At 42.6% G+C, this 21,542-nt stretch overlaps 1 protein-coding gene across 3 annotated transcripts; it reads right to left on the reverse strand.

Annotated features, from left to right (window-relative positions):
* Positions 1-7,480: 7,480 nt before the first annotated feature.
* Positions 7,481-19,717, reverse strand: RBM17 (RNA binding motif protein 17). Of its 3 annotated transcripts, none has more exons than XM_030960803.1 (12): positions 19,659-19,717; positions 18,375-18,515; positions 17,166-17,282; positions 16,141-16,307; positions 14,164-14,258; positions 13,582-13,638; positions 11,732-11,873; positions 10,642-10,793; positions 9,951-10,024; positions 9,512-9,610; positions 9,118-9,190; positions 7,481-8,972 (listed from the first exon to the last, which is right to left on the reverse strand). In XM_030960803.1, the coding sequence occupies exons 2-12, from the start codon at positions 18,495-18,497 to the stop codon at positions 8,869-8,871; spliced, it is 1,203 nt and encodes a 400-aa protein (XP_030816663.1). In that variant the 5' UTR covers positions 18,498-18,515; positions 19,659-19,717; the 3' UTR covers positions 7,481-8,868. The 3 variants fall into 3 exon arrangements, with proteins under 3 accessions (XP_030816663.1, XP_030816661.1, XP_030816662.1); XM_030960801.1 differs by having other exon boundaries at positions 14,164-14,261; XM_030960802.1 differs by lacking the exon at positions 19,659-19,717 and adding an exon at positions 19,171-19,536 and having other exon boundaries at positions 14,164-14,261.
* Positions 19,718-21,542: the final 1,825 nt, after the last annotated feature.

Here is a 21,542-nt window from a genome sequence, read left to right on the forward strand (position 1 = left end):
ACCATGAGATGAATGTAGATTTAAAATTGACTCAATAGCAGCTGTAGGACTCTGGAGAGAGTAATGAGTTTTCATTATTCTCTTTTAGCCCTCTGTCTGTGTCCTTTCTCTATTCTTTAGTATAGTTTTAGTAGAGCATTCTTTGATATAATAATATCATAAAATAATAAATTAGCCTTCTAAGAACATGGAATCAGATTCATCATTTCCTTCCTGCCAAGAGGACTCCAGAAAATACCACACCCAGCTCCCTTTCTCACAGCAGGCTCTCCTCATTCCTGTGCTCATCACCAGGCTGATGCTTCAGCCTTGCAAATTTAGCAGGGGAAAGTTGCAGAGGGGCTCCTGGCCTGGTCCTGCTGGGAGAACAGACAGCACAACCAGGTCATCAGGGCTTAAGATGCAGAAGGGACTGGGAACAATCAGCTTTTGGAAGGTTTATAGCCAATCTCCCCCTTGCAGCCTGACCTAGAGTGATTACTTCTGTTAACCTCTGGTATTAGTGCTGGCATCTTCATATCACAGAGATTAGGTGCTCTATAAAGGTGTGGAGATGAGATTGGATTAGAGAGGTGCAGGTCAAAGACTTAGGACAAGACAGAATGGCTTTAAACTGAGAGAGGGCAGGGTTAGACTAGAGATTAGGAAAAAATTCTCTGTGAAGGTGGTGAGGCCTGACACAGGGTGCCCAGAGAAGCACCCTGTGTCTGCCCCTGGATCCCTGGAAGTGTCCAAGGTCAGGTTGGATGGGACTTGGAGCAGCCTGGGATAGTGGAAGGTGTTGGAATGAGATGATCTTTAGGGCCCCTTCTAACCCAAATAATTTTGTGACCAGGCACTCTTGGTCCCTTGCAGATCCCAGACTCCTGTTTTGCAGAATTTTCAGCTTTTGGGTTTTGGAGAGAAAGAACTGGAAAGAGTTTCCCAGGAGTGATCTGCAGGCAGCAATTATTGCAGCTGGCAGGTAGAAACCTTCTCAGCTTCTCTGCTGCTGCCAGCTCCAGCAGGTTTCTAAATTTGATTTTGCTCTTTCCATGCAGAAAATTCACTTTCCCATCTCCTTTGATTTCTGTGGTTTTGAAGTGCTACCACACACCCACCTTGCACTGAAGAGGAAATGTCACATTTGGAGAAACATCTGCATCCTCCTTCTGAGGCATCAAGAGTGACAGATAATCAATTCTATTTCACACAGTCCAGGCTTGCTGAGGCAAATCTTGCCATGCAGTTAATTCCTCCTGGTTTTAAAACGGGGGAAAGGATGTATTGATTTTGATGTATTGATGATGCCAGCACCATTATTTTTTAGCATAAATGCTGATAGCAGCCTCAAAGTTCCAGGCTTTTATGTTCCCCAACACTGCAGGAAAAATAAAAACCACCAGGCTTTGCCCATGAATAAATCAGCCCGCTGGATAGAAGTAAAACAAAGCAAACCACTTTTAAATGATGAGGTAGAAATCCAAGTGAAGAAAGGGGAGGAAACTATGACTAGTATGTGATAGCTGAAGATATTTTAAAAACTTAATTTCCTTATTATCCCTAAATTCCTGACTTCCTCAGAATAGCTGAGTCCTTGCAGGTGAATGTGTTACTTCTGGGACAGTGTCTTTGGGTGCAATGGTGTTGTGTCATAAGGGATGATGGGCAGGGCTGTAACTGGTGCAGGGAGATGGATCTTCCTCTGAAATTTGTGCTTGAAGCAAATCTCTGAACCCCAGTTTGAGTACACTTCATTGCCACAGGATTATTTCCCTGGCAAGGTCTTTAAACTTTGCTGTTCGAGTGCAACATCCCTTCCTGCAAAGAGGGAAAAGACCCTGGGAATTGCTCCAGCTCACATCCTGTCCCAGTGGTAACTGCATCCCTTCAGCTGCACAAACCCAAAACCACAAAAACCCTCCAGTTTTCACTCTCCATCCTCCCAAGAGGAGCTCATTGTGTTTTGCCAGAATATCATTTGAGTTCTGGTTCACAGTTGCTGTACAAGTTTTACAAGTTGAAAGCAGAGAAGTCCAAAAGTGCTGCCCAGCTTTGTGCCTGCGGCAGAAGGTGGAGAAGCCCAAGAGGAGTGGAAGACCTTTTGTCTTGGCAGGACCATGTGGATTCCTGAGCTGTTGACTTGCTGCAAGCTCTCAAATGGAGGCCAGAGATCAACACCTTAAGAGACTGGGAGAAGAAAAACAACTCAAGGGCTGTGAAGTGGCAAGATGCTTAAAAGCTGCTTTGAAAAAAATCCCATACTCCTCCCAGAGGAGGAAGAAGAAGCAGGAGAGAAGAAAGAAAAGATCCTGGGAAAGATCTTGTTTTCCATAGAGCTGAGGGTGTCTTGGGCTTTAAGCATGTGCTGCAACTGTTGGGGGTGCCAAAGCAGAGCAGGGGGATGTCCTGCATGGGAGACAGGGCCTGCTGGGTGCAGGACATTTGTGCCCTATCCCCTGATTCCCACAGCTACAGGGCTGAAAGCTTGGGGTGGGTAATGTTGTATGGACACCAGATACTTGTTTGCACACAAGACATAAGGCTGTGTTTTTACATTTCTGTACTAACAACCCTGTACTCTGGGATTTCCCAACTTCCTGATGCAAAAAAGAGAAAAAAGCCATAAAGCCACAACCATGAGCTCAGCAGGAATCAGGGTGTGAGAGGAAGGAGCACACACAAACCACCCCTTCTTCAACTTACAAAACGTTTCCTTTGGCTTTCATAGCTGTTCTTCCATTGCACCTTTTCCTCTTCAATATCCATTTCCCCCTCATTCAAACAGGACTTTGCTTGCTGACATGGAAAGCCGTGTTGGCACCTGTGCACAAAAAGCCACCAGCAAGATCCAGCCCCACCTGACACAAACAGGCAGCAAGATCCCTAAAGGAGCACAGCTGACAACAGGATCACTTTTGTATTTGTGGTCAGCCACTGCACAGCTCTGGTTAAAGTACCACACACAGGCACACACACAGGATTTTGTCATTCATTCTCTTTCTTTAGAAACAGAACTCAAATACTTTAGGTTTGCCCAGGTTTTTGTCCAGCAGTTAAAAGTCATGCAGACTTTACAGAATGTTTTTTATTCCTTGCCACTAACTGGCTGAGTTGCACCTCGAGTGGCACAAAATATTTTTTGCAGTAAATAGGAGGTAAAATCACACTGGACATTCAAAGCAAGCAGCACTTATAATACACTGACCTGCAGGAGGAGAAAGGCAATCTTACCAATCCAAGCACTCATTTAGAAAAAGTTTCAGAGTTAAATAAATCCTTCAGTGAGGAGGAAAAAGGAGCAGCTACTCCTTTGCTGCTCCTGACATGAGTATCTATGGTTACATCCAGGGCTGCCCAGAGGTTAAGGTCTGTCTGCTCTGGCTGATATTATGAGCAACTCATATAATTACCAGTTTTGCATCCTTAAAAATCTTGTCTTCCTCTGTGAAGCAGGAAATGTCACTAAATTCTTTTTGAGGAAAAGATTAAATTTTGAGCAACCTGGTCTAGTGGAAAGTGTCTCTGCCCATGGCAGGGGTTTGGAACTAGTTGGTCTTTGAGACCCCTTACAATCCAAACCATACTACGATTTTATGATTCAAAACAAGGCAAAGCAGATGAATTCATCCTCTAAATTACATCACAGGTAAGAAACAGCTGTGTTCACATATTAAACACAAAATCAAGGGCCACATGTCCTGCCAGGAGCTGCCTGATCATCTCCAGCTGCACTTCAGAAGTACCTTCTACAGCCACAACCAGAAGCCAGTGGTGATGTGTGAGGATAAGCCAAATTGATGGATGATAAAGGCGCTGGGATTGCTCTTTAACTGCTCTGCAGCTTGAATAAAATCACAGCATCACAGGGCAAGAGGGAAGTCTTTTATCCAAAGTCCTGTCTACAGGACACATCAAAACAATTCCTAAGCCCAGGTGCTACTTTCAAACCCATCTATGAAGAATCTACATCTGCCCAGAGCAGCATAACAGGAATCCAAATCTCCTGGGTAAATCCTCTCATTGATCAGCCACAGCAAATGAACAGAGCACACACTGCTAGACACAATCAATCCCTGTTTGTCTTTAAGGATAACTCATCACCTAAAGGCAGGAATTCCCCTAAGAACTCAATCATTACAGTACTGCACTTACTGTGACACAAAGTGCTTGTAAGTGACACCAAGTCCTCCATGACCACAAGCAGCTCCTGCTTTTTTGGGAATAGGGTTAGTCTTGCACCCAGCTAGGAGCACGTTACCAATGCCAGATGCATCCATACATGGACCTCAGCTGTGTGAATGTTCTTGCTCTCTTCCAATTTTTAGAGAATTTAAAATAATTCCTACAATTCTGGGAGTAGCTAATCTAACAGTGTTTTTATGAAGGACAAGAAAATCAGCAACAGTCAGCTTGGATTCACTGAGGGGAAGTCATGCTTGCCCAGCTTAACCTTCCACAATGAAAAACTGGCCTGGCAGGGGAGGACTGTGGGTATTGTCTACGTGGACTTCTGTAAGCCCTCCAAACATTGTCACCTGTGAGATCCTCCTGACAAAGAAGCTCTTGAAGCTGCAGGAGCAGCCACCAAAAGCTGCCTGAATGCCTGAATGATCAGTGGCTCAGGGTCTGGCTGGAGGCCAGGAGCTGTTGGTGAACTCCAGGGGTCAATGCTGGGTCCAGCCCTCTTTAACACCTTCATTAAAGCAAATTTGCAGATCACATGGACTGGGAGCAGTGGCAGCTACCTCATGCTGCCACCCAGAGGGACCTGGGCAGGCTGGGAAGAGGCTGGCAGGAACATCATGGAGCTCCATGAGAACTGCCAAGTCCTGTTCCTGAGGAGGAACAATCCCAGGCAGGAATATGGGATTAACTCAATGTAACTCAAGGTGAAAATTAGTCTTGCTCAAGGCCTCTTGCACCAAGTGCTGTGAGGACTGAAAGTTCTCACTCCCCCATTAGACTTCTGCTTGTGGAGTGGGAAGGATCTGAGAGTTTAAGACCCTCTTTGAAACCTCCCATATTTGTCTTTCTATCTTTAAGAAAACTGTACGATGTTACAACACATCTTTTCTCTTGCACAGAAGGGTAGAATACCCTGACACACTCAAATCTCCCACAGGAGCCTGGTTTCAGATAAGCCTCTCCTTAGGCAACCACTTACAGAGACTGCAGCACATGAATTACATCTCCTTCTGAACTTGCTTCAGAATCCAAAGCTCAAGGCTAAGAGATTCTACCCTTTTCTGTTGCCACAATAAAAAGCAGCTACACCAGGAATGTAGGTTTTGGTTGCAGAGTTGCAAGTACAGGGGAATAGGGTGTAATCCCAACTCTCCAAACCACCTTCTGCATGTCCTTGGGCAAGATATTTCTTGTTCCTGCCTCCCTTTCTCCATGGCTATTCAGACAGAAAGTTCTTCAGGGCAACAACTCTCACCTTTCATGTAAGAGTGGCAAAGCAAACCTAAGATTTTGACAATAGTAATGTTAAAAATGTTCCCTGCAAGCTCCATCTCACATCAGATTTTAGTGACTTTACTGAGCAGGCAAAGTGATAAACTGACAGTGAAATTCAACACAGGTCAAGTGCAGAACAGTGCAGGTGAGAAAATAAATCATAACCCACGTGCTTAACGATGGGCTCTGAAATAGCTGCTACAGCTCAAAAACACCTTGGGGTTTTAACAATTAGGAAGGTAATCAAGTCACTAAATCCCCACTATTAATATAGTAGCCAGTGCTCTGAATTAAGAAGAGAACAAGGTAGTGATGCCACTGTGCAAATCCCTGTTCTTAAGACCTCAGGGTTGTTAATGCACCAGGCACTTCATTCAGCTCTGGGCTGACACGTCCTACACGTCCCTCTCAGCCTCCTGCTGGCTCCAGGACACTCAGATCTCTCTAAGCAGGCATCTAATCTGAATTCCCAGAAGCAATGAACAGTTCATACTTAGCCCAAGAGGAGATGCAGTTATTCAATGTATTAGAGAATCACAGCATTTACACAGGTGCTTAAACCAAGGAATTAAAGCTTAAATTTAGGAAATCATACCTGAAAAACACCCAGTGCTTCACCGGAAGCACTAAACCAGTAAGGTAAATGTTCCTAAGAGCCCATCATCCTCTTCACTTTCTGTGAAATCAGAACATTTTAGGGCACCACACAAAAAGAGAAACAAAAATATTATTGCTTCAGACCAGTCACCACAAACATATATGACAGAATGAGGTGCCCGCACAATACCCAAGGTGTAAAGACAAACCACCAAATAAAACTTGGTAGCTGCAAAGAGCTCCAAATTAAGTGCTGCTGAGCCTTTGGAAAGGGCACTCACTGATGAAACAGTGGAGAAAACTGGATGTATAAGCAGGAAGAGCTGGAGGTGTTAGATAAAAAGTTACTTGAGAAGCTACTAGAAATAGAAGTCAGTGGCAAGATTCCAGAGGAGGCCAATTCTCCAGCAGAGAAGTAAATTCAGAACCAAACATTTCAAGGCATGCAAGATACAAACATGCCTGAGGAAGTCTGAGCCAACACATTGTGTTGAAAAACAGGGAGAAGGTGCATTTGCAAAAAATGCTTCCTGCTAAGGAGATGAAATCTGACCACAGAGCTCAGTGAGTGTCTGAACCTTTGCAGGTTTCCAGAGCTGTGCAGGTTTGGTTGCATCACCTGCTTACACACCTGGCTCCACTGTCACGTGTTTCTGCAGCCTCCACCACACAGATGGAATTCAGGGGATGTAAGTCTGCTCCAGGTTTGCTTGCTTCAGTGTCCCCATGGTACAGAAAAACACCTTATTTATAGCATGAATCTCCTACACAAAACACTAAATGAACAAACCCTCTCCCCCGCATTTTCATGGATAAGTTTTACTGCTGTCTTCAACCACAATAAGGATTCTCAGAATGAAATGGTTCAAAAGTTGCCAATAAAGCCATTCTCAGCAAATGGAAAACCTTTAAGTTATCAGACTGGAAGCTGAGAAGCTGGTGCCAAAAAGCAGAACAGCTGGTTAAAGGCACACAAAACAGCCTGTGTACCTCAGGAAATACTTACAGCCTAGTCACTCAAGAGGCATTTGCTGAAATAAGAGCCATAAGTATATCACATTGCTTAAAGCCAAGTCATTTTTCAAGCTAAGTTCAGATCACACTCAATCTGCTACCAGTGGTTAAACTTTCTACAGCAGCCACTCAAATTATTTGAGTACTACAAGCAAACCTATGCTAATTCATACCAGGCTAATCTTTTACTACACAGCAGCAAAGACCTTAAAGTATTGCTCAAAGTCAAGGAGAAAACAAAGAGCAGAGGCAGGAACAGAATCTAGATTTTGTTTTTGCCCCAAGTCCTGTGGTTTTGGTGTCAGGCCTGTTCCTCACCTCTGCTGCAGTGAGGGTGGATCAGAGAAAGTGCCCAACTCTGAGGGACTGCCCTACACAACACAGGAGCACAGTAAGGAAGCCAACACACAGCAGGTAAAATACCAGTTTTTAAAAAAAAAATTTTGTTTTACAAGCAAATGTTTGTACAGAGGTTGGTGGAACACAAGCAGACAAAATAAGCAAAACACAAGACCCAAGGGTTTGTCATAGAAATCTGCAGCCAAAACTCAACAAAAGGGCAAGAACTGGAGATATTCACAGCATTAAACTACAGGTCTGTCCCCCCTCCCCCCAGTCCATGTGTGTAACAGGAGAAGACATCCAGCAGCAGCTTTCAAACAGCTAAAATGCCCTCAGGGCTCAAAGCCACTTCAGTATCTCCACAATTCTGGGTGCAATGGGGCACAGAGACAAGTGCCACCATTGCAGAGTCCCCTCTTGGCAACTCTTTGTCACACACTGTTCCCAAACAAAAAGCAAACATATAACCAGGAGCAGAGAGCTGTGTACTATTTTACATCAAGTTAAAACTAAGAGTAGTAGTGTTTAGTAGTTTGGTTTGTCAACTCTTCAGATTTTCATGAGAACTTCCCTCCATGGCCTCCTACTTTGAAAACTTCCAAAAGCACTCCTTTCCAAAAGAAAGCCTAACCCTGATGGTATTTGACCTCAAAAATAGAAATATAAACAGAAAGAGCAAATGCCAAGTTTGAAAAGGTTAAACAAAGTTAGTTGCCTATGTGTGAGTTAGAGAATGAGATTCTGACAGCTGGCCAGATACAGGAAGGAGTTTCCCTTCTCCCTACTAATGACCTGCAGTCAGTTATCCCTGGATATTCCCAGCACAGAGCTCCTGCTAAGAGTCCATTAAATTCCCTCCTCTCTCCATTTCCCTGGATTAGAGATAGATTTTCTTTTGCTCTGTGAAGACAGACTCAATCCTTGTTATTTCAGTCTCCATTCTGGCACAGAAGCTTTGTCCTGGAGTCAGAACAAACGAGCTGCAACTGTCCAATGACCCAAACCACTGGTGTGCAGAGATGAGGACTCAGGAGAGCAAGGCTCTAACTCTAGGAGAGATCATCAGGGAAGAGCAGATCATAGCACACAGTCCTTGTCCAAAGCTTCATACTTATTGTGGATCCAGCACAGGGATTCCATGATGAAGCACCAGAACAAAGAAAGCAGGAATACAGACAAAGCATCTCCTCAGCAGTGGGTTTTCAACAGAGCAAAGTCATCTGAAAGCTCAAAAACACCAGGATCCCCAGAGCAGAAAGCAGAAATGTGCAATTCAAAACCACACAGACGTGAATGTTACTTTCAAAGGGCTTTATATTACAAAAAACCATAAGTCACAACGAATGTGTAAAATCCATTCAATGAGGCTTGTTTCCAGTCTGCTAGGAAAGCTACTTTTCTCTTCTTTATTCCCAGCCTACTGCTGAAAACGTGATTGCCAAAACAATGACACCTCCAGCTAGATTTTTAAAATCAAACTTGTTCTGCCAGATCCAACACTCTGAACTTGTCCAGGTTGTAGAAACAAGCCTTCACCACTCTGCCTCCAAAATATCTTCCATTTAGATCCACAACAGCTGGAATTGAAACAAAGAACAGATCAGCAAGCAGCAATTCAATAAAATATACATCTCTTTAACTAAACAGCCTGACCAGTGAGACTGTTTAATCTCTCTGCAGAAGTTAGCTCTGAGCTGCACATGACACAATTTAGGATCCTACCTTTGATGGCAGATTCAACCCGTTCAAACTCTAAAAATATTCTTACAGCTTCATCATCAGGGGCACCAGGGATCTGAAACAAAACAAAAACCCCAAGTCACAAGTAATTAAAACAGTAGTGAGAACATTGTTTTCAATTGCTGTTCTTCACAAAGACAGTGAAAGAACAAAATAAAAAGGTTCCAAAAACATAGTACTCAAGTGGTTTTCACACTGTTGCTATTGTTAGAAGCTTGTATCTTACAAATACAGAAAATCCAGAATTCCAACACAGTAAAGGACCCTGAGAGATCTTCTATGTATGCTTTTCTTAGGCAGTAACACTCCAGGTGTGAGGGATGAGTGCCCAGTTTACTTTCAGAGCAGCCAAAAAGAGAGACAGATTATGTCTTACCTCAAAGATGACACATTTCCCAACCTTGCCATATTTCTCACATTCCTCCTTAGTTTCAACTTCAAGGTCTTCATCCACCTCCCCAGCACCAACCATGTTCTGAAAGTCAAAGAACAAACCCAATTCACTGGATGGAGTCTGTGCAGGTGATTGTGTAGACAAATCACAGATGCTCTGTGAACTGTGACCACAAATACTTTAAAAGCTTAACAGCTACAGGAGGAGACAGTTCCCTGTCCCTAAGACAAGGGAACTGCACAGTTTAAAGCAGTGTTGATTTAAAGTCACAGTTTGTACCCCAGAAGCCACATAATTTCTCCAGAACAAAGAACAACCCGTGGGTGCAGGCCAGAACCATTTGAACTGTGCAGAGTTTTGTATCAGGAACAGAAGTTTAAACATTTCAGCAGCAAGACACATTCCCTTACTCCCAACTCACCCTCAGTAAGACCACTTTAGTTGGGCATTTCAGGATCTCAGTTAAAGGGTTGGAATCTGCCTTCTTGCCCGTTTCTGCTTGAAGAGAGAGCAATGAATCAGGGTACAATTTAAGATTAAAGCTCAATTAGGGACTTTTATCAGAATCTTATTGACCAAACAATGGAATAAAAGCACCAAAATGTACTTTCATATTGGTGAGGAATAGTTATTCACAACTTGTAGCTACCTGGAATGACAGTAAGCAGAAAAATCAGTTCCAGTGGTATGACTTAAGCAGTAACACTGACAATGCAGTGCTTCTCAGAGGGAAATAATTCCTAAGTTCAGAATTGTATCATAAGAACTACAAATATTCTGACTTCCACCACTTGTGCTCAGAAGCCTGGATGTTGTCTGAAGATCAGACAAGAGCAGGGAAATGAGAGCAATATCAACAGGGTGTGACAGGGAAAAAAACATCACGGCAGAGCAGGATCAGCCCTGGAAGTGAAGATGCTTCCCCAACACTAAAGGGGAAGATGAGCTAAAAAAATGCATACAGGATTACTTTACAAAAGATAAAAAAATATAAATTTCCACAAGAACAAATATGAGTCATTTTTCCAACTCCAATGTTTTCAACAAGGACAGCTGGTAAACAGAAACACAGGAGCTTCATTTCTCACACACTTGGTGCAGGACACAATTACCTTTCTCTGTAGATTCACCAACAATGATCTTGCCACCCCTCTTGCTTGTTTTCTCTACTGACAGTGCTGTGCTGAGCCCCTGTTCATGTTTGCCCAGCCCCTGGCCCTCTCTGAAACCATACTTCTGCATGATTTTGTGAGCTACTGTCCCCCTGCAATGAGAAAAAGAAAAAAAAAATCATAAAGGTTTCTTCCACAGAACATTAACACTGCATTTCTCCTGAATGCTGGAATATCCTACCTCCTAAGACTGCCTTACACAGGGGCACAAAGTACAGGAGCTTCTACAAGTTAAAAGATTTTTTTCTAAGCAAAAGGCTAAAAAGTCTAGCTATGTAATGGTGAAAGATTAAAACACTAAGTCACAGAAGAAATAGCCAACTGTGTGGTCAAAGTAAGGCAGGTCAGATTTTTAGCCCTTCAATGAAGTCAGGGTTCCATGGTAATAGTAATTAAAGGTGGTAACAATGCACAAGCTGGTCCAACAGTACCAAGTTTGGTTATCTTTTTCTGGACAATTAAAAAAAAAACCCACCAAACCCAAAAATGAGGTCTCTAAGCTGTTTTTAGTTATAAATTCACCTTCGTTTGTTACCACAGTAGTTAACACAAGATCACATAACAGGGCAGGAAAGTAACTGGGCAGATTTGCAGCCACAGCTGCTACATTCATGTAAAATACACCCTGAATTTTTCAACAAAGCAGAGATGAAATTATCTGAAATATCAATTTGCTGGTATGTAGCAAATTTAAGACAAAGCTGGAAAAGTAACCTAGAAGAACTAACATGCCACCTGTGTTTTCAAGTACACTCCACTGTCTGACTTGTACAGGACATAAACACTTCATGCTGGAGTGTGTCTTAAAAGCACAGCATTGAATGCAGCCACCTCAGATGTGTTTTTCCCAATCCTGTCAATCCACATTTTTTCCTGTATCCTGCCAGTTTGGACTCTCTGAACTCAGACTAACCACACACAAGCAATGGGTTGTGCTCTTCTCTCCTGACAAACTATTTCAAGCTCTTGGTTTCCACCACCTTCCAATGCCTTTTCCCACAAAATGTGCAGGAGTCACTCATTGATTTACCCCATGTTGGCGAGGAAGGAGTTGCTGGGCCCTGTGGGGGAACGAGGTCTCTCTGGCTCATCATACACTGGGGGAGGAATTGCTGCTTTGGAAGAAGGTGCCCGAGGTCTTGACTCCTCCTCATATGGGAATGATGCTACAGCTGGAAAAAAAAAGACACATTTGGGTTTTTTTCAGTAAAATCCTAACAAACTATGCAAAGGTTTTACACATAAATCCAAATCAGAAGAATGTTTCCTTTGCACATGCTGTTTTGACATCCTCTCACCTCCCTCTCTCTCTCAGAAACAACATCTGAGTTATTCTAGGTTTTCCTCATTGGATATAGATTGGATTTGAATCCAATCCAATATAGAATCTATCCTCACTGGATATAGATTTCCACAGCTCTATAATGTATTTATTAACCTCTTATTAAATGGAGAAAAGGAACATTAAGAGATCACTTGCACTACAACCCATTCATCAGGAACAGAATTATGACAAAAATGGATCAATGCACACAACTCAAGGCTCAAGGACTGTAATAAAAATACACCGCACATTTGCAGAGAAATCAGTCCATTAAAAAGAACGAATGCAACTCATCTCAATGGAAATTTCTGAACTGCAGCTATTCCTGGGGATGGAGATGGATCTGGATATCTCAATCATACTGGTTAGATTATTAAATCAGCTTCCAATGACAAGTCAAATAGCAAAATGAAAATTAAAAAAGCCTACTACAACACTAGGAAAAAAAAATCACTTTTGAATGGACTTATGGACTTTTATCAGAATGACCAAATTTTAGGATATTTTCTTGTACACTAGCTCTTGTATCTTATCAAATAAAAGGTCAGACACAAAGTTTGAGGATATAATATGAGGAAAAGTAATTCCTAGTTAAACAGCAGATGGACTGGATTATGGGACTTTTGCTACACCAATATTTTCTTGTTTTCTTCCAGCCTGGATTTGAGGACCAAGTAAGAAGCCATACAAAGATTTCCTTATCACATTTTAAAAACTCTCCCCCTTAAGGGTATTTCTACTGTTTCCAGCCTATATTTACTTTTCCTTGACACTGATCAATTGCTCTTAATTATTTACTCAAAACAATGTCTTTCTGTTTTGAATGTTTATACATATCAAATGCTTTCATTGGATCATTCACTTAAGTTTTGAGGTACTTTCTACATTTTAATCTCGTCATAAATACAATGAGGACTCCCAAAGAAAATTTTGTGTGCATGAGATTTTTTTTTTTTTTTTTTTTTTAATGTAGAAACATACCGGTAATTGTTTGAAATTTTAAAATTTACAACAGTTAGACATGGGAAAAAAAAGGGGAATGGTTTTGTTCCTACAGCAGGATGATGCCATCTCGTGGACAACTGAGCTCCTCACACCACCACTAAACACAAATCTCTTCAGCTAAACTGCATCCTGGAAAAATTTATAGAATTCTGTCTCTAGTGCAAAACTCCTTTAGAAAATATATTCACTAAGTACCTCCTCAAGGAAAGAGCAATGGAAAAATTCCCTCTCCAGACTGTGGAGGTTTCCAGTCTACCCAGAGAAACCTGCCTGTAACATTTCTTCTTTCACATCAGAAGTGGCACATGGTTGTAAGAGCCCAGTTTGCCAAACCTCTTGTCCAGCAATACAGAAAGATTTCTTCAGAACAGAGATGTGAAGCAGGGCAGCATCACAGGTCCCCCACAGTGTCCCCCCATGAACAAAGAACTTGCTCATGTCCTACTGCTACAAAGAATCCAACGGGAAAAGCAGGAGGACTTAACTAAATAGAAAGTTGAGGAGGAAATGAACAGTGCTGGGTTTAGAGAAGAGGATTTTGGAGTACTCACGTTCTTTGTCCTTCTCCACAAGAGAAGTGGGTGGTGCAATGGCAGCTCCTCCCATACCTGTGAGCAAAATGGAACACAACACATTTGGAGGATATCACAACAGACTTGAATTATTTACTGTAACTTTGCTGCTGAAAGAGAATAAAGACTAATTTTGTTTATACAAAGACTTATTTCTGATCCACATCACCTGACAAGCTCTAAGGGCACTGATGTAACAAACAGAGGAATGAAAGGCTGCAATAGTGAAAACTCAGTGATTCTCACAGCCTGATTTTATGTCATGCCTCATCCCTTCCCTGGAACCTACACCATGCAGAAATTTACAACAGGTATCTACAAACTAAGGTTAAACAGAGGTATTTCCACAAGTAATTTGGCTGCCACCTGCCTCCATGGAAAAATACCAGTATTGTACATTATATTATGTTGTAATAAAATGCCAGATTTATTCTAAAGGCTCAGAATTAACAGTGTCCTCATGTGAGGACAAAGAAATACAGAATCCATGAAACAGGACTGTGAATTCCCCTCCCTCTTTTTCTCCTCTTTCCACACCAGAACCATAAGCAGTTCCCTTACTTCTTTTCCGTCTCTCCCTTTCATAATCTTCATCTTCATCGGAATCTGGGTCTGGTCGTCGTGAAAACCCACTGGCTTCATGTCTGTCTTTACGCCTTCTAGGAGACACAGCAAGTTAGGATGAGAAACCATGGAAGTTAACTCTTGCTTTTAATTTGTGATCCCCCCTCTGCAGGGTGAATTATTCTGCTCCATCCAACTGGTATTTAGCACGTTTCCCATGAAAGTGCAAGTTAACACCTCCACCATTTATTTCTCTGCTTTTACCATCATGGGGCATTTTTGGTGAAACTGAAGATGGATCTAAGCCAAGATCATTTTCTCCTTGCAAGTGAGCCAAGAAGAATGCATGGAAAGGAGGAAGCACCTGAATAAATCCTGTCCAAACAGATCAGAGTGACTGAATAGAATAGGTGTTGGATGGAACAGAGAACAAGGTAACAGACACTAATTAATGAATCAATCACCCTGCTTTGGACAGAACCCCTTTTACATTTCCCATCACAGACTACACAGAGCAGTATCATTTACTGAATAAAAATATCCTCATGCTTAAACATCAGATTGCTGAGACGCTTGCTTGGCAATTAAAATAAGATTCAGGAATAATTTCTATTAAGAAGTAAGGAATGCTTCAAGATTTGTTTGCACTTCAGCTCTCTGATGTGATCAGGAAATTACTCACTTTAATACAATAAAAAGGAAAAGCACTTTTCCTCAAAAGTTAAGTGCACCACCTGGTGCACAAATCAAATCTCATTCCTAGCACAGCCACCAAAACTGTGCTAAAGGATGACAAAAACAGATCTACTGTGGAACCACACAGAATTTCTGAATCTCTACCCTATGAAATCAGAACAAATGTCCAGCCTGAACTTCCAAAGCACACATCTGATACAGGCTTGGCTAAGATTGTTTCCCCAGCTTGAAATCAGAATTTATTATGTATTTTTCACTTATTTTCCCTAATGTTTATATATATAAAGACTCTTGGCCCACACACAGGTGCAAATACAACCAAAGAGCAGTCAATGCTGAAGCTGTGGGAATGACATCCCAGATTCCTGAGGTCTTGCATGGCAGTAGGGCAGAGCCTCAGACATTCCTTCTCCATCAAAACAACAAAGATACAACTAAGAGAAGACAGAGAAGACCCAATGACTAGAAATATCAATTTCCACAATCTAAACAGGGCAGCAGAACTGTAATTTCAGATGATTCATACTGTGATGAGGATGGTTTATTCATTTCACTTGAAATGAGCAAATGTAATCTTCTGCTTGGCTGGCAGACATTTTACCACTTATAACAATCAGATACTGAATCTGCATTCAACTTCCTTAACATGATTACAGAGATTTCTTATTTCAGGGAAAGGGCATTAAAAATAAAGCAGTATTTTCTTTTGTCCAGAGACAATAGATTACTAAATACATAATTAACTTACTTAATAATTAAATTACTGATTGCAGAGTATTAAAAAAGGAAATGCAATTATGCCTCTCAAAGGCTGTACTAGCTACATTTAAAACTGAATTCATCCATGGATCAGTTTGTAGTTTTTAGAAGCAGACAGGATGGTTCATCACTGAGTGTTGAAAAAGTTTTTCTGTAATCAGGTGACAATGACATCAAATACTCTAAATCACCTGCAAGGTCAAAGTCTGATAATGATGCATGATATACCCATATATTGCTGCTATTATTGAAACAAAGTAAATTTAAAATAATTTTGACAAGGGACTTTCACCCAAAGAGGCTGCAAAACTGATAACTCTTATTGGTTTTGCACTGTTTGGTGATTTTTACCAAGAGCCTTAAAACATATTAATGAAAACCCTGCTCTTGTTTCTACAAACAAGCAGTATTCACAAACCCTCTAAGAACTTCCAAGAATACAGAGAGATAAAATTAAACAAATTGACATGGTTATTTAGGTAAGAGTCAATATGCCAAGCCTTTAAACAAAAGCCTTACTTTTCTCTCTCTTCAATCTCCTTCTGCCTCTCCAGCTCCCGCTGCCGCTGCCGTTCCTCCCTCTGACGTTTCACCACTTTTTCGTAGTCATTTGGGAACATGGGATCATACTCATCTGCCAGGGGAATCAACACATCTCCTGCAGAAAAACCACTAGGGACAGGATCCTGGAAAAAAGAGAAATTCTTTTTTTTAGCTGAGATCTGAAAACAAAACCCAGCTGGAAAGCAAAAATTTAACACTTCTGATTCCTTCTGTAATCTGAGCTAATATCCTAATCCCACTGGTGCTGGAAGAAATCTTGGTTTTATTTAAACCTAACATTTCATCCACTCTCTCATTGCATGAAATTTTTCCCATGAATAAAGAACCACCTCCTCCCCTTGCAAAATGCAAAGCAGCAGCAAATCAGCATGGACAGGAATTTTTCAAACCCCATTAATGCTTTATTAGAAGCTTTATGGCATCTTTTTGCTGCAAGCATCTGCCAGGGTCCTCCCACACAATCTCATCAGGCTTTTTATCAGCTGCTATTAATATAATACCAACAGAGGCACACAGACTGTTCTCTAATCTGAAAGAACCATTTCAGAACTTTTCCTTTGAAAAAGCTGCAGGGAGAGAGTTCCTCTTGATTCCTCACTATGAAAAATTAATTTAAAAGGTTAGGTGGTTTTAGTTCTTTTATTTTTCAGTTGATTGTTATACAAGTCCAGGTCCAACATTGGTGCAATAACAATTAGAGTCATTATTTAGCTGCCCAAATTGCTGTCTTGCTAAGTAATTTGAAGGATTCTAAGGTGTCTAGGATTCTAAGATGTCCAGGATTCTAAGAACACTGTTTTATAACTGCACATTAACCATGGTAATTCCATGCTGTACCACACGTAAGTCTGAATAAAGTTGAAATGTTAATTAAAAACTCTCAGCAGAGGAAGACATTCTCAGAAAATAATCACTTTTTTGACCACTAGGAAACATTGAACTTCCAAAACACCTGGAACTTTCAGCTGCCCTGGTCTTACCTTTAGCCCAGCTGCTACATGAGGGGGTGTGTCCACGATCTGTCTCTCATCAGAGGAGCTGCCTCGTTTCAGGTCAATCACTGGAGCAAGGACTGTGGTTTGTTTTGTTCTCTGACTCTGCAAAAACCACCAAAACACACAATGTCTAAAAAAGATAAAGCAGTTTTCTGAAATTCAGCTTACTTGAGATACTTTGCTGTGGTAGGTGGATGGTCCTAGGTTTTGACTGGGAAAAGAAACACACATTAAAAATTCATCCAATCACTTCAGGTGAGTTTGAATTAAGTTAGTTTCTAAGAAACTCAGATTTATTCCAAAGAGCTACTGTTCTTCCCATTTATCATCAGATAAAATATTCTAAACTCTTCTGAACTCCTGAGTTTTCTAATCCTATCCTTTTCTTCTGTTGGGCTATGGATACACTGCACATCAGTAAAATGGAAAAAGAATATAACTAATACAGCAGACAGTAAAATTAATCCATGCAGTTTGTTCCAATCAACTAAATCCTGCCCCCAGTTTCAGCAGCATAAATCAGGGGTAATTCCAGTGAAAAAATGCTGTTGCTACTTAGATATCTGCCATCAGTGCTACTGCTTTCTTTTAATTAAGTAGTTTCACTACAGAACCCAAAGAGCACCTGTGTCCTGCCTGAACCAAAATATCACCACTGCTCAAAGAAAAAGGGTGAAATATAAAGAAGCAGCAATAAAAAGAGAAAATGGCTCTGTCACAGTCTAATAAGAATCAGCTTGCACTCCTCCTTTTCATCTACTATGGAAATATTTGCTGTAAAATTTCTAATACATAATGATTTGCAGGTTAGCACCAACAGTCTTTAAATAACAACCATAGAATGATGTAAACACGTAAATAATTAATCACAGTGTGACCCCTACTTACATTAAAAATAATTTTATAAAGCTGAATCTCATTATCTTTAAATCTAAACTTGAAGATCAGCTTTTGGCTCTGCAGTTAAGAAGTTCAGAGGTTTGCAGCACATACATCAGTGCTTCCTTCAGTTTTAATTTTGCAACACTCCCCCTCAGAAAAATGCATTTTCCCTTTTCCCCTTCAGCTTTGCCAGGCTCTTTGCTACAAAGTAACAGACAAATGCCAGCAAAATTACCTCAAATCAGTATTCTGAGGTCACAAACACAACGCACTGAACAGGAAAGAAGTCTGAGAAACAGAAAGGGACTGTACCTTTGCTTGTGTGAGAGCTGCTTTCTTCACCTGCAGCTGAGACTGCAGCAGTTTGAAATTCTTGGACCAGCCTTCTGTTTTGGAATCGCTGGTCTCAACCCCCAAGTCATCGTAAAGTGACATTTTCTCTTCAATTTAAAACTGAAAGACAAAAGGAAAAAAAAACCTCCAAATGACACCACAAACGTATTTCCAGGTTATTTGCTAATAGTTTGCATATGTGAGCACACCACCTTTTATTTCACTTTTCCTAAAGCCAGAGAAAAGTGGCCTTTTTCTGGCTAGTGGTAAATATACATAACTAGAGCAAAGCTGCTTAAGAGTAACAGTTTGAAAGGTGATGAGCACAGTTCAAGAATTAATTTAATCCTGCAGTGGTTTATGAAGAATTAAGGCTCAATAACAAGAAGTTTATTGCAAAAAGAAAAGGTTTTGAAGATTATCTGGCCTTGGGATGAACACAGAGGAGGTTACAAAGGCACAGATGAGGACAGGGTGTTGTAGGAATTCCCACGTGCCACAGAGCAGTGGGATTTTGGCAGCAGGACTGATGCTATCCAGGGGGAGACAGCATGGACTGGGGAATCACACAATCAATCAAGTTGGGAAAGATCTCTGAGATCATTGAGTCCAAATCTTGTCAGAAGACCAGCTTGACACCCACACCAGAGCACTCAGTGCCACATCCATTTTTTCCTTGGGCATTTCCAGGGATGGAAACTTCACCACCTCTCTGGGCAGTCTATTCCAAACCTTAACCACCCTTTCTGATAAGAAACTCTTCCTAATGTCCAACCTGAATCTCCCCTGGTGCAGCTGGATGCCATTTCCTATTGTCCTGTCGCTTGTCACCTGTGAGCAGAGCCCGAGCCCCTCGGACTGTCCCCTCCTGTCAGGGACTTGTGGAGAGCGAGAAATTCCCCCCAGAGCCTCCTTTTCTCCAGGCTGAGCCCCCCCCAGCCACTCCTCCTCAGAGCGGTGCTCCAGAGCCATGGATGGATAGATTGACGGATGGATGGCGCTTGTCACCGCGGGGAAGGGACAAGGCAGCGAGGCACAGGAGCTGTCCCCACGGTAAAAGGAAGCGCGGGCTGCGACCTCCGTCGCTCTGGGAACAGAGGGGGCGAAGCAGGCCCTGACGCCCCCCTCCACCTTCCACACAGGCCCAGAGCCATTGAGGAGCCGCTGAGCGTGGCACACCCTCCCTCCCCTACCCTCCCACACCCCGCAGGGCCCGGAGCCGCCTCCCCACACGGCCGGGCCGGGCCCGCAGCCGCCGCTCACCCGTCCCGGCGCCGCCGCCGCCATGAGCCGGCGCTGAGCACGCCGGGAAGGGACGCGCCTGCGCACTGCGTCCCGCGCCGCTGCCGCGCCAGCGCCCCCCGGCGGCGGGAGGAGGGAGCGGCAGCGCCGCCATTGCCGCCCCTCGGGGCCGTCCCTGTACGGAGCAGTGAGGATGGGAGGGCGGCACGGCAAATCCCGGGAGTGGGGGAGGCGGCACGGCAAATCCCGGGACTGGGGGAGGCGGCACGGCTAATCCCGGGACTGGGGGAGGCGGCACGGCTAATCCCGGGGGCTTGGAGGGCGGCAGGGAGTGCAGGAGGCGGGTGGAATGCTGTCCCCGCCCCAGCTGCCCTCGCGGGAGATAAGCCTGGCTTCCTTCGGGTTCTCGCTGCACTCGGAGGTTTTATTTAATCATAAAATCCCTGAATCACGTCCGAAGGAAGCCACGGGGATGGGGAAGGGTTTGGAGGGGAAGCCCTGAGGGCGCTTGGGTTGTTTAGGAGCACTGGACAACCTCGCTGGAATCTTCAGCGTCCTCCCGAGAGCCGGGGGCCGGCGCTGGTCTCTGTGGCGACAGTGACAGGAGCTGAGGGCAGGGCTGGATTTATGCCCAGCACTGTTTGCTCTGGATGTTCTGTGTGAAAAATGCATGTATTTTATGATTGGCTTTTCGCAAATATTAAAATGAATATTATATGTGTTGTGTTAGAAAGTGATGCTGTATTAATTCTCTTAAGTAGTGTGTTAAATATAGTTTTAGGTTATAACAAAATGTTAAAATAGAAACTATACTATGTAGGATACTTTTTTCCTAAAGAAAGGACTCATGCTGAGATAGCAGCCACAGGACACCTGAATCTTTCAGAGAAAGAGAATTTGTTGCTTCATTATCAGGAGAAATGAACTTCTTCCAGCCTAGCTCAGGCAGGATGGCGCTGTCAGGATTCAGAGGAAGAAGCTGACACTGCCCAGACAGAATCCTGTGTTTGAATGGAATTTATGCATCATGTATGAGGTGTATGAATATGCAACAGGATATTACTTTTAAGGGTTAATCCTCTCTTAATGTGGGTCCTTTTTCATTCTTGTGCTGCCCAGAAAAGGGTACCCAGGCTGTCCGTAACTCTTTGTCTCTGTTGTCTCATATTGTCCTAATTCAAATTGTTCGAATTATTATTACTGTAATTGTATTACTATTTTTATAACCATTTTATTACTATTAAACTTTTAAAATTAAAAAAAACCCCAAGTGATTGGCGTTTTTCGCATCAGTAAAACAGTCTCACTACTGTGAGTTCAGCAGCTCTTCATTAGAAGGCACAAAATGCCCAACAATCTCTTGGTTACAAGGTCTTTTAAGACTGAACTATCCAATTAAGAGCTGACACGCAGATTATTTTCTCTTTTAACCCAATAACTGATCCCAAAGAGCTGCAATGGGGACTTTTCTGCCCAATTACAAAATGCCACCCAAACCCATGGAGAAGAAGGAAGAAGCATGAAGAAGAAACCCAGGACGACACCCTGTGCCCTCCATCTTGCTTCCATCCACAACATACTAAAGATCCCAATCCCTTAATTTCTCACCAAGTGATACACCTACACTGCTCTCTATAATCTATTTCACACTTTTGCAGATTCTAGTCTGTCTTGAAGTCTGGGAAACTTTCTCTATGAATGAGGGTCAAAGTCAGTGCTCCCCGGGGGTCAGGGCACCCCAGAGAAATATTCCCAGTGCCCTGGGTTTCCACATCTGTGGTAGTTTATTCAGTAAATAACCTGTCCCCACATCCATTCAGTATTTCCAGGTACTTACCAAGGGCACCTGAGATTTTGGGGGGAAAAAGGAGACAGTGATATGAGACTCTTCTGAGTCTGGCAACG

This window comes from Camarhynchus parvulus, chromosome 1A (genome assembly GCF_901933205.1).
Source record: "Camarhynchus parvulus chromosome 1A, STF_HiC, whole genome shotgun sequence".
Classification (NCBI taxonomy): domain Eukaryota; kingdom Metazoa; phylum Chordata; class Aves; order Passeriformes; family Thraupidae; genus Camarhynchus; species Camarhynchus parvulus.

Coding starts and splice junctions, on each gene's coding strand:
- RBM17 (XM_030960801.1), bottom strand. CDS start 18,497: ATGTCACTTTACGATGACTTGGGGGTTGAGACCAGCGATTCCAAAACA. Junction 17,283..18,374: donor CAGCTCTCACACAAGCAAAG/GTACAGTCCCTT, acceptor TGGTTTTTGCAG/AGTCAGAGAACAAAACAAAC. Junction 9,611..9,950: donor CTAAAGTGGTCTTACTGAGG/GTGAGTTGGGAG, acceptor TTTGACTTTCAG/AACATGGTTGGTGCTGGGGA.